General features: G+C 34.6%; 1 protein-coding gene across 2 annotated transcripts in view; it reads right to left on the reverse strand.

Annotated features, from left to right (window-relative positions):
* Positions 1 to 2,979: 2,979 nt before the first annotated feature.
* The window catches only part of LOC123308408, a 46,528-nt gene continuing 34,220 nt past the window's right edge, over positions 2,980 to 15,287 (reverse strand). Inside the window, exon 4 of one of the 2 annotated variants that reach the window (XM_044891037.1) lies at positions 2,980 to 3,471. In XM_044891037.1, coding sequence (XP_044746972.1) covers positions 3,268 to 3,471 — 204 coding nt within the window. In that variant the 3' untranslated portion in view covers positions 2,980 to 3,267. The remainder of the gene's footprint in view (positions 3,472 to 15,287) is intronic. The other variant, XM_044891036.1, reaches the window with a different exon arrangement.

The raw sequence follows: 15,287 nt of genomic DNA on the forward strand, positions 1-15,287 counted from the left end.
TATGGGAAAAATTTGCCAGGTAATGCTCACTGCAGATCATTCATTGTAGGAATAGAAAATGCAATTTCATCGTGAAGAAACTCTATTGGGTGAGGTATTTCTCTTGAATGAATATACTCGTATATCTTATGAAGCGTAAGATTAAGTGGAAATGCTCCAAAATAAGTAGTACAATCATTCTGAATAGAAAAATAATAAATAATGAGAGAACTAGAAAGGACAAGGGCATATCCCTTTACATTTACACCCCTTCATCATTTTGTATCCACTATTCTATAAGCTCAGCAGGATAATTGATGAAGAATAATGTTTACCTAACAGATAATACAAAATCATATTGTTTTCAGTGAATTAGTTCAGGATAAACTTAATGACAGCATAACATAAGATCATAGACTAAACTAAGCAAAATATAAATCTTAATTCCACACGTAAAGGTGAAAATCCCTTTTTATCATTAGCGAGGGGTCTTAGTTCTTAGAAATTAACCCTTGATTAGGCTCAAAATCGAATCTATTCAACCCAAATGATCAAAACCAAGGAAATCATCGAATCGCCATATCTCTTTCATCAGCGTGTCCGCCATTTAATTAAAAATCCTCGACTTGCAGAGTGAATATCGTCTATAAAAGGAAGCGACATCTCTTAGGTAGCTTTTGAACCAACTTTAATAGTCTTCTACTATCAGATTATTAATTCATCCAACAGTTATGTTTTACTATACCTCCATATCCTATACGTTACAGGTGTGGTAAAGTCAGATTGGTACTTTGTATAGATGGCTCTACTTGTACTTTCATTATCCTCATATATTATCATTATGATCAAATATTATAATGAATTTACCACTAAGAGTAGTGGTATGGAATGTTAGAGAACATTCCATATCGTATTATATTCTTCACTTCAGAAAAGTATTAGGAAAAAATATACTACTATTTGAAGATTTTAACAGGAAAAAATTTGGTCTTGACAATTTATGAGCATTGTGAAATATATATCATGTTTATAGCCTTATGATGTTCATATTGGAACTCACTATTTCAAGAAATACCTTTTCTACAGGGCATCGAAGTAGAAAATTCGAATGTTTATCGAATATCCTAGAATTTTTAGGTAGCCTGGCGTCAATTATAGGTAGAAGGAAAATAGGGAACCTCATTATTCAGAACCTTACTTACTTAAAAACTTTCTGTCTATATAACCTTTTAGATTGATTACTCAAAGAGTTAATACTCGATGTTATAACTCAAACCAATAATTTTTTTCACACTCTTTTGATTCAATATTGAGTAATCGAAATTCATGTCAATGAAATATAAATAATCTGGAGATGTGAAATGAAGATAATTTATTATAGAAATTATAATTCAACATATACACATTAACTTACATTCAGACTTAGGAGATTGAGATTATGTAATTAATTCCTTATTAGAGAATAACTCAAGAATATATTTCTTTTGATGGAAAAAATAGAAAACAAGGATCTAGTCGGGAATGGGCTTTATATGGGTTATAATCTAGATGTTACTATAATTGTTTGAACATCTAAAAATCTCTTACGCTCATGATGTTATTATACATAGGAACGGAGAAAAAATAGGTTTGGGAAAAATCGACCAGATAAAACGACTATGTATTCGTCTACAAAAATGTATAAAATATATGAAATCAGTCATAAATTACACAATAATGCTACTTCACAATCCATGACACTAAAAATTATCACAACTAGGCGAGGCCCTATATTCAATAAGGACTCAATACTGTAAAAGACGGTAAATCCTTGGCATAGTTTACCGATATTATAAAACACTATGGGCATAAATATGGAAGAAATCGTAAAAAAATGAGCAAAAATCCCATGATCATCTGTTGAGAACTGATCAATCTCATGGAATTAAAACATCTTAAACTATTACAGGGCGTTGATTTAAAATTGAACATTCATATAAAATAACATGATCGATAGTTTGTTTTTCCTTATTACTGGTTCATTGAAAAGTTATCAACACTTGACTCACATAAAAATGATAAGAAAGTATCCAATAAAACCCAAAAGAAAAATTTGAAAAGTAAAGAAAATTTAATTTGCGAATAAAAAAGCCTAAATTCAATACCTCAATGAGAGGCTCGGACTTTTGAAAGTCGGTTGAAATCATACTCTGTCGAAAGATTTTCATAATCATCCAGTACAAAGAGCAGAACATTGGTATTTCTCGGTGAAAAGAAAAATTCGTAATTTTTTTTAGTACTGTTCGTGTGATTACCAATAAATGAATCTCATGCAGTAAGTTTTTCCATAAAAAACACCGAAAATGGCCTTGAGTTTGTCAATGAATTGTTGGCAAGGTCAGTTTTTCCGAGCCTGATCAATTGTCGAATAAAATGAGGAAGATACTCACTGAAAAGAATATTGCGGTCCTAGGGTCATTTGAAATCTCCCAGATTCTACACAAACCTCGTTCACGAACTGATTTACTACGAACTGTCGATCGAATTGTTTTCCAAATAACATGTTTTTGCATTTTGTTTCACTATTTTCCGTTACGTACTCCATCGTACGAATTCTGAAGTGCATTACTGAATGACGTTTCGTGTTTATTTGTGGAATCAACCGCTGTTTTATTATCCAAGGTTATGGTGATATCAGTCGAAGCTCAAATGTACCTCAATTTAAATCCTCGCGAATGTACTCGAATTGAGCAGTATTAATACAATACTCCGAGAGAAATTCGATGAAAAAGTATCTTAGAATTTTCCCTCTGAACTTTGTGGAGAATATATAGAAGTTGTAAAAGTAAATCTCGTATAGTGTGTCGACATTCAACACCAAAATCTGTTCAATACATATGCAACAAAATTTCAGTTAATACCTACCATTAAATGCTATATTGATGGTTCAAAAACCGCTGGATAAGGACAAGCACCAAGTGAACACCATCTTTAGGCTCCTCCAGTGTAAATCGCTATATGAATAACTATATTTCTTTCAACATTTCTAACCCGATTGAGTATAAACAAGGTCCGATAAATTTTGGACTGGTAATAGTACCTAAGTGATTGAAATTTTAAGTTCACGTGAGTCAAGTGATACGAGCAAACCTCAACTGAACCATTGAGTTGAATTATTTAAAATAATCTGTCATCCTTAATCTTATATTTCATACTTCTCCTAACATTATTATATTCGACCCTCTCAACTTTCAAAGTCTCGAAGTTGGGACTGGTTCTGATTCATCAATTTTTTTCTTCTAATTAATATCACATCATAGAGCCGAACATTCTTTTCCCCCTGGTCAACATCAGACTAACGGCCATCACAGAGAGGAGGAAGAACACCAGACCGAGGAATCCTGTGAGGACGCGGCATCTGAACCGCCATTTTTTGTCTTCCCTCATCTTCTTGGAAAGGTGCTCCGATCTAGGGACGTCCAGGGTGAAGTCCGCCTCTGGTCTTCCACCGGGCTGTAAAAGAAAAAAAAATTATCGCAGCAACAGTTGATTGATCAAATCCATGTTAAATTACGTTTCGTTACTATTTGAACGACTTCATCAGGGCATAGGAGCCTTCAGTCTTATTTTCGTGATTCAGTTTTAACATTGGTACTAATTAAATGGTTTCGCAACAATTTCGGACTTCTCTTTGTGTTGATTAAACGATTTTTTTAAGAAGTCTGAGGGAAAAAAGTCTCGTGGCATCACTATAGTCAATTTTACCAAGACAAAGCTACCCAGTTCGATGTGAAACAAATATCTCCATCTTTCTGTATTTTAATTACAAAACGAGGAAAACTCCGCAATCAGTGTAATAATATTCGCTGTAATATCACTGTGCACACAAAAGAATATTAAAAACATCATGTAACCTGAAATAATCGCATATTAAATATGAAATGAGTGCCATCCGTTCATTTGAATTCTTCCGGTGTAAGTGGATCAATATTGACTCAGTAATTAAATACACGATTTCGTATTAACAATAAGTTGCGAACTCATTGCATAAGAGCTGGTGGACAGCATGAACAAGCGAGTAGATTTTTTCAAAAATGATCTTCAGTTGTGACAGACCAATGAAATGATCGAAACTAATTAAATCTCGGATGGTATTATGAATCATAAGGAAATAACAGTCAGTGCTTCCAGTAGACATTAGCAAGGCTTGTCATAATCGCTTTTTGTAATTATTTAAGCATAATTAATTTCCTCCCATGATTGACTGTGTCTTTGAATCAACAATTACTGCATTTGCATCACAAAAGGTTGTACATTCATAGTTAAGGAATCGGAACTCCCTTGTGCCTTGTTCGACTAAATATTGTTATTATTTTCTGTTTTTTCTCCAACTCATTAATGTTTTTTCTGGAGGAATAATAAGGTAGTTAATCAATGGGTGTGTCACACTATTTCCTCGATTATTCTTTCATTGTTGTTCTTGGGATAGTCAATCTTCTGTTTCCATGATCCTTCATAATAAATGTTACAATTAAGATGAAACAGCAACAATCAGTTTTTTTTTAGATAGCCTAAGGTACATATGATAGATTCTTGTGAAAAATTTCCTGCAAATACTTCTGACACATAGAATTAGCAACCTGATCACTTTCTGCTTGTTGAGACAAAACCAACGAAATAGAGAGTTTTTAAAAAGTGGCACAAAATTCATATCTTCCGTATTTATTATTATTTTGTAGATAAATGCTCGAACAGATAAATTTTTATTTGAAATACATCCTCTACGAGGAGTGAAGGGTAGTTGAGGTTTTTCAAATGACAAACCTACATTTTTGTGCCAGAAATGGATGGACCATCTGTTAGGGGGGATGATTTGATCATTGATTGGACTTTTTATTAAACATTTGTTAATATCATACTCAGCCTATATCAATTTTTGGCACAAAAAGTTAAATGGGTTGGCATTCAAAAAAACACAACTCAACCCCTCGTAGAGGGTGTGCATGACAAACTACTCAGTCATATATGAAAAGTTGACCGGTTCTACTATTTTTTTTTTTAAATAGTAAATACCGAAGATATTTATTTTACGCACTCTGTATACTTGAATGCTATCTGTACGTTCAATTATTATTTTTGCCCATGTAATGTTATGTAAGTTTAGTCACACCTGCTTCGACTCTCCTATGACGGTAGGAAGAATTTCACTTACCCACGTGTTTGATTCACTGTTCATCAACCTATATAGGTTTGCCAAATGGATATTTTGATATCCACCAAATACGAAGAAGTATTCATTTGTACTTCCCACCGAGTAATTTTTCCCTTAAGTCGTGACATTATGATCAGGCTTTCCATAAAAATTTGTCGATAATGCTAATATGTAGTGCCATTGAAACAATTTCTATCTTTCAAAGTTCAACGGGTTATGTAAAGCATTGCTGTATACCAACATTGAATTTTCAAGTACTTCTACCTTTTAAAATTAATTGTGAAAAACATGCAGTTATATAGAACAATGTCAATGCAAGATAGTTATCTAACGTCCATTAATGAAGCATGAACATAACTGAATTATTTTCTTGGACTTAGTGGGAGTCTACGTAGTAATGAATACATTAGTTGAAAGTACAAAGACTGACATATTTTAGAGCATTTTGTTTCAAAAAAGATCAGAGAGATTAATCCTTTCGTAATACTAATTAAATTGTGATTTATTCGTTACTGTATGTACGTGTTTAGGATGTCCTAAATTTTCACTGAGAGGATCTCTGAAACTACAGGAGGTGCAGTAAAACAGATTGTATGTGAAAAAATGCCAGGTAGTAGGTCAAAGTTTAAGATCTTCATCTTCGGAGTCAAAAAAGGAGTTTTCGAGATCTTGCAGAAGATATTTTTCTATTTAAACCCTCTTAGACTATGCCTGATTTGTTCATAATCCTTTGGCCCGATTTCCCGTTCACTTTATTCATAAATGACAACTTCTTGAGAGTATATATTCTCAGTGTAGCTTAAGACAAGGCATCTGAAGAATTCCTTTGTGTCAACTGAAATGATAATGCAAATGTAGAGCATTCTGTTCGCGGTCTGATTACTCTCACTACTACAATGTCGAACACAATCGTTGTCAGTTGCATAAACTGTGACGAACTTCTTGTGCAACTTGATGCTTGTTGAGTACTACTCTGATAATGAGCGCCTATCAATAAAGCCTATGGCGAACGATGAGGGTACTCAATTTAATCCGTTTTCAATATTTCGTCACAACACATACTAACTTCGAGGTCCACTGATTGCTCGCTAATGAATTTACAAATTGATTCGCTGGATGGTTTTGTTATATGGAGTGGACATCCATTAGAAAATTATAATTTTAGTTGAGAAATACATACGAGGTGATTCATTGGTAAATGAACGGAAGCTAAGGGTAAATAGAGTGTCAATTTCTTCCACTACCCATAACTTTCGAACTACCCCATACATTTTTATGATACTTGGTGCTTTTATTCTCCACAACAACTCGTTCATACTGACATAGTACCTGAATTTTTTTCAGGTCTGGCCTAGAAAAAATTGATAAATAATATTCAACCAAAAAAAAACACTGAATATCAAAAATCCTTAAAAATGTTAAAAATTTTAATACTTTCGCATTAGATTTTAATACTCAATAAACCTAGTCAAATCTGAATTTTCAGACAACACAGTAATCAAAATTTCATTCGGTATTTATCATTTTTACCAATTTGATCGAATTGTTTGGGTCACAAACGAAAAATACTACCAAAGCAGAGGTTTGATGTCTAATAAATAAATGTTATCGTTTCATTCCTTGTGTTTAAGTTTGTGACCCAAAAAAAGGGCCTGATAAGAGGCTGAAGATTCAATTAAATTGTGAAAATTAATAAATACCGAATAAAGTGGTGTTTTATAAAATTTTGGTTACTGTTTGCCTGGAAATTCAAATTTGACTAGGTCTATTGAGTAGGTATCAATATTGTATGTGGAAGTACGAGAAATTCCTTGTTCCCTTGAGTTTTTTCTCATTTTCTCGAATATCATATCAAATAAAAGGAATTTTGATGAACCGGATGTTTTTTTTCAATTCAATCTTATTTATCAGTTTTTCCTAGGACGGACCTGAAGAAGAAGAAAGTTGGAATGTCAGTATAAACTAGTTTTTGCGTCAAAAAACGTACCAGATATCATCAAAATACAAATGGTGGTTCGAAACCTAAAGAAATTGGCAAAATCAATAAAACACTCTATATCTTGATTATAAAGGGTATATCTCTTTTTATACGGTTTATATAACCCTTTGAATATAGATTATTCTGACTAACCACAGTGTCCTCTATCTACCCTAAGCTTACGCCCATTTACCAATGAATCATCTTGTATATTGAGCTTCTTGTTGATCAATTGTTTTTTTAGTGCAACCAATATACGAAATTTTATTGTCGGATTTCACCAACAAGGCCTTGATCCTTGATTCTTAATTTCAAGCGACACTTAAGCCCATTTAAGTGATAGTGTCTTTTTAATGGCAAGGAATAAAAATTTGATATTTGATACGCATATGTATACGTATATACCTTTGAACCTTTTCGTTCCTAGTGGTTTCCTATGAAATTATAAAATTAGGATTGCCATTCAAAAACATCTTCGATGATATATGAAATTTGGGACACGCTGTCAAACATTTTCTCACATCACAAGGAGTGCAGAAAAAACTGTCTTCGATTAACTGAATTTATTCCAAGTCAGAAATTCGCACTGCAGGATCCAAATAAACAGAATATCTGTCGAAAATTCAGACCTCAGAATCCTAGTTCGATGTTACGTAATAAACAACCGTTAAAACCTAATAACAATCGACCGTCTCGAAGTTTGCTGATGAGTGATTCAACCCAAATGGATATACGTATCGTCCAAGAATCCTATTCAAACAGCTGTTACGGTCTGCCTGTGTAATAATAATGATAATATAAGCGATGGTCACCGACCGGAGGATTCACGGTCAACCGAGAGTGAGAGTGATGCTGTGATCATATAGCGGACACAGAATTGCAGGAGTCACTTCAGGCATAATTACTTTCTCCGTCGTCATGTTCTTGTAATAAGTGATGCCTATTTCCGGCGATGATAAACAGAGAGACTATTCGTACATATTTGGTCCGCATGTGTGCAAATTGGTATCGAAATATTTGTCGAAAGTGTGGGCATTGTTCGTTGATATGTAATTATCAATGGTCGCTCCTTTTTCGTTGTGCGTTGCGTGTATTGTCTCAAATTTAGGAAATACCGGATTAGGTAATCTGACACCTGCCATTATGGTCACACTGGAGGAGGGTGTTATTAGGAGTTGGACTGAAATGGCCGAAGGCATCTTTGAGCATAAGACAGTGCGAAATATGCGTAGATTGCGATAGATGTGACATTTATTTATATAACTATGGAAGATTCATATAATCATAATTCTAAGCCTACTATAGAACAAAACAAAATTTCAATGCCAAAATATTTTATTACTCAACATATTCCCCTCTTAATGGGATACATGAATTACAGCGAACCTGTCTCTAGACCTTTAAAAAAAATGTTTCTTCTTGCTCTGCAAACCAGACCTCCACAGCTTTTATTACCTCCTCGTTGGAAGAAAATTTACGACCTTTTAAACTTTCTTTCAGTTGAGGAAAGAGATGATGGTCAGATGGAGCCAAATCTGGCGAATGAGGGGGGTGTTCTTTTGATTCAAACCCTAAATCACGAATTTTTTGCATGGCAACATGAGATTTATGTGCAGGAGCGTTGTCCTGCAAAACCAAACAGCTTTGGATAGCTTTCCGCGTCTTTTCTCTTTAATTTTTTCCCGTAGAGTGGTCAGTAATGTCGAAAAGTAATCTCCGGTTATTGTTTCACCCTTATACGAAAAATCAATCATGATTATCCAGCAGATTTTTTGACACGAAACTTCTTAGGTCTTGGAGAACCAGAGTGTCGCCATTCCATCGATTGTTGCTTTGTTTCTGGATCGTAGAAATGTACCCAAGTCTCATCCATAGTAACAGTTCGGTTTAAGAAGTCTACATCGTTTTCAAATCGAGCACAGATCGAACGCGATGCTTCTACCCTTGAACGCATTCAGTCTACATTCAAACATTTGGGGATCCATTTTGCAGCAATTTTTCTCATGTCCAAATTGACGTGAACTATATGATGAACGAGTTCGTATGCTTCAGATATCCGTTTTCGCCCAATTCGACGGTCTGATAAAATCATGTCATGAACTGCATCGATATTTTCGGGGACTGACACAGAAACTGGCCTTCCCGATCGGTCATCATCTTCAATGGAAAATTAACCTCTTTTGAAGCTCGCAGTCCAATTTTTCACGGTCGCATAAGAAGGACATTGATCACCAAGTGTATTAAGCATATCTCAAGATGCCACATGGGGGACCTATCTGAAACCCTTAAATATAATCCTGGAGAAATGGTACCCCTAAATCATCTTTGACAATGAAAGGAAAGAGAATGGAAGTAAACATACACTCCCTGAATTGCTATAATATATGGACCACCTCAAGAAAAAAGAAAAAATTTTCAGCATACCCGTTTTTCACCATCTTTTCCAAAGAAAATACTACTGCCCGTAAATCCTGACATTTCCCAAACATGGTCAAAGAAGATGGGAACGCAAATATCAAACCCAAACCAGTAATTCACAATGAGAAGTTTGGTCATCTCGCGAATGACTTTCTCCTTGCTTCATTTCCGGTAGAATCTCATGCATACTCGCTTTCTGTGCTCTTGCATTCCGTGAATGATGTCATCGAAAACGATCAGTTTTTCCATTCAGAGAATGTTAATGAAGATTTTACGTACGGTCGAAAAAGTTGAAAAACTCAAAGCTTGCTAAGCTTTGATATCTCCATTCACAGTAATTCATCTGTGGATAAAACGAAGATAGTTACTTAAGTATCTTCGAAGTAACTTTTAGTTTTGTTATTTTCAGTTACAGACAGCAATAAAAAATCCTGGAAAGTAATCAAAGCAATCTATATTATTTGGAGTCTAAAATAGCTTCAAATGAATATTAAATCGATAACAATAAATGGCGAAAATCCGAGCTCTAAGTAATTACCATCTAAAATAATGTTTTTTATTCAGATACCCACTGTTTCAATTTCGATATTGAAGGCATAATTATATGATGAACTAACTGATTGCAAAAACGTGAAAAGTGAGAACATACGCAGTTCTGCTTATCCGAAGAAAACACAAACGGAAGAAGTTTTAACGTTCTGGGATGAATCAAGAATGATCTTGTTATTCAATTTTGTAATTTCGGTTATAACGATCATATAACATCTCAATTTTATTCAGTGTTGACCCATGAACCGCAACAGTAGACCTATATTTTCTGCTAGAATCAACACAACTCATTTATTCCGCATTTGGAACCACCGAATTCATTAGGATTTGATAATTTGATGGGGCCAATATAAAATTGATGTTATATAATGAAGAGAATTAATATTATGTATTGTCTGGTATCTTCTTCAGAATTGGAAGAAGTAGGCTATACGTGAATTTCATTTTTCCACACACATTCGATGTGTTATCGATGAATTATACAGCGGGAAGTAACCGAAAGTATATTTCAACTTTGGTTATAAAACAGATGCTCTTCAGTTCCTAGGTAGTATTTTCCGATTCGAGTTTGTAGAATTTTTCAACGTGATTTATTTGAACTAGTTTTTAGTTCATTGTAAAAACCACTATCCTAAAGTGTAGATATACGAGTATATATTGAAAAATTCTTAGCCTAGGTACTATAGAACCAAGCAAAATTTCAATGTCAAAATATTTTATTGCTCAACATATTCTCCTCTTAATTTGATACATTTATTACAGTGAACCTGCAACGTCTCTAGACCTTTCAAAAAAAAAATGTTTATTCTTGCTCTGCAAACCAGAACTCCACAGCTTTTATTGCCTCCTTGTTGGAAGAAAATTTAGGACCTTTTAAACATTTTTTCAGTTGAGGAAAGAGATGATATTCGGATGTAGCCAAATCTGGTGAATAAGGGGAGTATTCTAGTTATTCAAACCCTAAATCAAGAATTTTTGCATGGCAACATGAGATTTGTGTGCAGGGGCGTTGTCCTGCAATAACAAAACACCTTTGGATAGCTTTCCGCGTCTTTTCTCTTTAATTTTTTCCCGTACAGTGGTCAGTAATGTCGAATAGTAATCTCCGGTTATTGTTCTACCCTTATCCAAAAAATCAAGAATGATTGCTCCATGGCAATCCCAAAAAATTGAAGCAAGAACTTTTCCAGCCGATTTTTGGACACGAAACTTCTTAGGTCTTGGAGAACCAGAGTGTCGCCATTCCATCGATTGTTGCTTTCTTTCTGGATCGTAGAAATGTACCCAAGTGTCATCCATAGTAACAATTCGGTTTAAGAAGTCTACATCGTTTTCAAATCAAGCACAGATCGAACACGATGCTTCTACCCTTGCACGCTTTTGGCCAATATTCAAACATTTTGGGATCCATTTTGCAGCATGTCCAAATTGACGTGAACTATATGATGATGAACGCGTTCATCAAAATATCATGTCATGAACTACATAGATATTTTCCGGGAATGACACAGAAACTGGCCTTCCCGATCGGTTCATCATCTTCAATGGAAAATTCACCTCTTTTGAAGCTTGCAGTCCAATTTTTCACTGTAGCATACGTAGGAAATTGATCACCAAGGGTATTAAGCATATCTTCGTAAATCTGCTTACCTCTTAATCCTTTTATATACAGGTACTTGATGATGGCTCGATACTCCAAATTTTCGATTTTCACAATTTCGGTGGTTTACTTTTTTGACATCAAACTTCACACTGACACTTCTAATGAGTTATTGTTCGTTGCGATGGTAACTCAATATTTTTTTATGCATGAAACTGGTCTAGGCTAACTAGATATCGATGCATCCTTGTACTTGCACATAAATTACCCTTAAAAGTTATGGAAATCATTTGATAATTTCGCATTCGCCATTCTGCAACGTCAGTGCTCTAAATGTTTTGCTTTCGAAGATACTCAAAAATCCTCTGAGTATTTCATATGGTTCCATGGAAAATTCTGAGAATAATTTCCATAGAAAAGTAGCAAACTCTGTCAGACATAATCGTATTATTCCCAAGGGTTCTATCAGTAACAAAGTGATTCAGCACACAGGATTGCTGGATTTCCTCTGAACTCTGTTTATTGAATAATGAACTGACTACTTGATCTTGTGTTTGACCAGTCTGTGACATCCCTAGGGATTGGTTGGTATCCGCATCTGATGAAACTCATCTTAGCATGATGAGAATTCGAAAACAAACTGTAGACTGCAGAGAAAATCATCAAAAGATGTATTTCTTACACACACAGACAACAATTCACTTTCTATAATCGTTAAAACTTTATGTAATTGAAAAAAAATTGCATCTTCAAAAGGCATGCATGCTCTAAACTTTTGGCGGGTGGTTTATTTGGGGTATTATGAAGTGAGAGCTCTGTAGCCTTATTATGTTTTATCTCAAGTGGTAATTCAGTAATACTTTCGTGGTTCCTGCTGGATATGAAGATCTAGGTCAACATTCCGATAATGAATCTTCTCAAACTTGGAGTCATTTTCGAGGAGTCAAACGTTGTGCAATAAATAGCTCGGCAAAATAAAGCATAATTTTTAATACGTTCAAGTCAAGGTCCTTCTACGCCCGTAGCAGCGAAAGAAAGTGATAAAACCTGATTTCGCTTTCGACATTTGCAGACATATCCATGAGGATCAGGTACACTTCTTGGTTGAACGCAAAGGCGTTCGACGTTTGCGTTCACGTAATATGTCGCAGCCTAGACTACATGGAGTCACGTAGACAAGGTAAAGGTAAAGAAGCTGCATTTTTGTCATACTGGAGAGGTCTCTTCTTTATTAAATCATTATAAGTTTACCTACTCGTTTTGAATGAAGAATATTCGGACATTTTCGGATATACAGGGTGGGCCATCCATAACTTTTTTTCAAATTATTTCCACTTTACTTAGTTATTCTAAATAACAAGGCCTTCAAAGAACTGCGAAAATATTGAAAGTGTCGTGCTCGAATTGAAGAAGTTGAGACTCTTTCCTTCAACCGAAGTCTTCTTCTTCTACACTATTGAACACAATTTTTCGAAGAGGCAATATTTCCACAGTAATCATCAACTGGGAACAGAAGTTTAACGCGAATAATGTTGGGATCTCAATATTCCTTTATTATTTGTTGGCGAAAGATATTGGAGAAAGTTTTCGTGTTCATCGTGACGTACCTATACTTGGGTTGGAGGTATTGTGACTAAGTATTCGCATACATGAATATTGTCTGTGCACAATATTCAATATCAAGTGGAGCTCAGAAAATGATTCCCGAAATTTTCATATAATATACAAACACTGAATAAGGAATGAAAGCTTTCTCATGAAGAGCTTGCTAGTGTTCTTGAACGAAAGTTTTTGAATATTGAATGAGATGTACAATGGTTCGATACAATCAATTTGTAAAACTTTGAAAAATGTGGGGTCATTGCCAAGCAATTTTACAGACTTCCTTGATCATTCTAAATGGCCATAACTACTGTTATAAAACGTGTCCAAATTGACTGAAATGTAAATAACAATCAAACCTTGATTAGAGCAGATTCTTCGCCGACAGAATTCACATTTTAACATCAGTGTATCAGAGAAAAAAATTTGGTTACCAGTAATTGTTCAAACCAAATCGATCAGGATAGGAAATAACAAAATGTCATACAGAGTGATCAGTGTTCTGCAGTTTGTAGGTATCTCACAAAGTTTTCAGGAGAAAATTACTGAGATTGCAAGATATGGAAATATCCTCCAGGATGGATAATAGTGCCGATTATGTAATAAAGAGGGAGAAACAGCCTCTCATTCTCATTACGAAGCTATAGCCAATAGCTATCAGGAGACATTCACATTTCGAATATTATCGTAAACTTGTAATAGGTCCATTAAATCGAAATAACCGATCTTTCATCTGATAAATGACTGCCTAATAAAATGAAGTCTTATTGGATGTAGAGTAATGAAATGAGCCTTCGATGCCTGCAGTATCTCGAGTTAATTTACTTACAACTACAAAAAACAACTGAATATCTTTGTAAGTAAGGCAACCTCATTTCCCAAAAATGAAAAAGCTTTTGAAAAAAATTTAGCTACAGCTTGATATAGAATTATCATACTAGCCACAGAAGATCATCAGAAAAGCTATATAAACAAATAATAAAAACTTGAAACGGAATGGCAACCATCATGATGGAGGAGATTATTTGTCTTCGGAAGAGATTTTCAACACTTTCCAATTGCAGCATTACAGCACTTCAGTGTTGATGACAATATTTTCTCGTATAATTGTTAAATAAACTTTGCTTTGTTTGATTATATAACACAAGTAACATTTATTCGATTCGATGAATCATTATATGTAAAAGAGAAATTATGAGGATGATAAATGTGTGTCAGTGGAATTCTTGTCTGCTATAGACATGGAGATATTTGCTCAAGTTCAAACCTAAAATCAAACCTTCATATTATAGATTATAAATTTATAAACGTTTGGATGCATGTCCAACCTCTATTTTTCACTCAACAAAAGTGGAGTTCGTTGTAAATCGGTCGTAGATGCACCAGGAAGGATTCTGGTTTCTAGACATCCAGAAGACGAAGGATAGCTTGTAATACCCGACTATCGTGAATATTTGATGACTTCGAGATTTGTTCCTTCCCGCATGCACAAAGCATCGATAGAGTGTTCTTGTCTCGTACATTTTTGATGCTCGTATCTCGACCATGCAGAGGAATTTTTTGTTTTAAACTCGAGAACTCAGGTGAATACAAATTCGAGGCTGGAAACTTTGTTTTTCAGAAACAAATGAACAAAGTAGGCTTGGTCATTTGGTCAATGACTTTCTAGGTACAAGCATGTGTACGTGCTTGGGGGGCCATAGGTTCCACAAAGATATCCTGTTAGTTATAGATCACCACGAATATAGCGAAAATAACAAGTAGTGGCTTAAAAAAATTATTTACGATCACAAATCCTCCAAGACTTGATAGTTTCACATCTGAGAATAAACTTCAACTTTTAACAGATGATGACCATGCTAAACATGATATAATATCAAATATATGGAGCAGTACACTTGATGCTTAGAAACCATTGTCAGATAAAATTCAAAGACTTAACTGTAATTGCTTTCAAGATAAACATCAGA

Source organism: Coccinella septempunctata, chromosome 2 (assembly GCF_907165205.1).
Source record: "Coccinella septempunctata chromosome 2, icCocSept1.1, whole genome shotgun sequence".
Lineage (NCBI taxonomy): Eukaryota > Metazoa > Arthropoda > Insecta > Coleoptera > Coccinellidae > Coccinella > Coccinella septempunctata.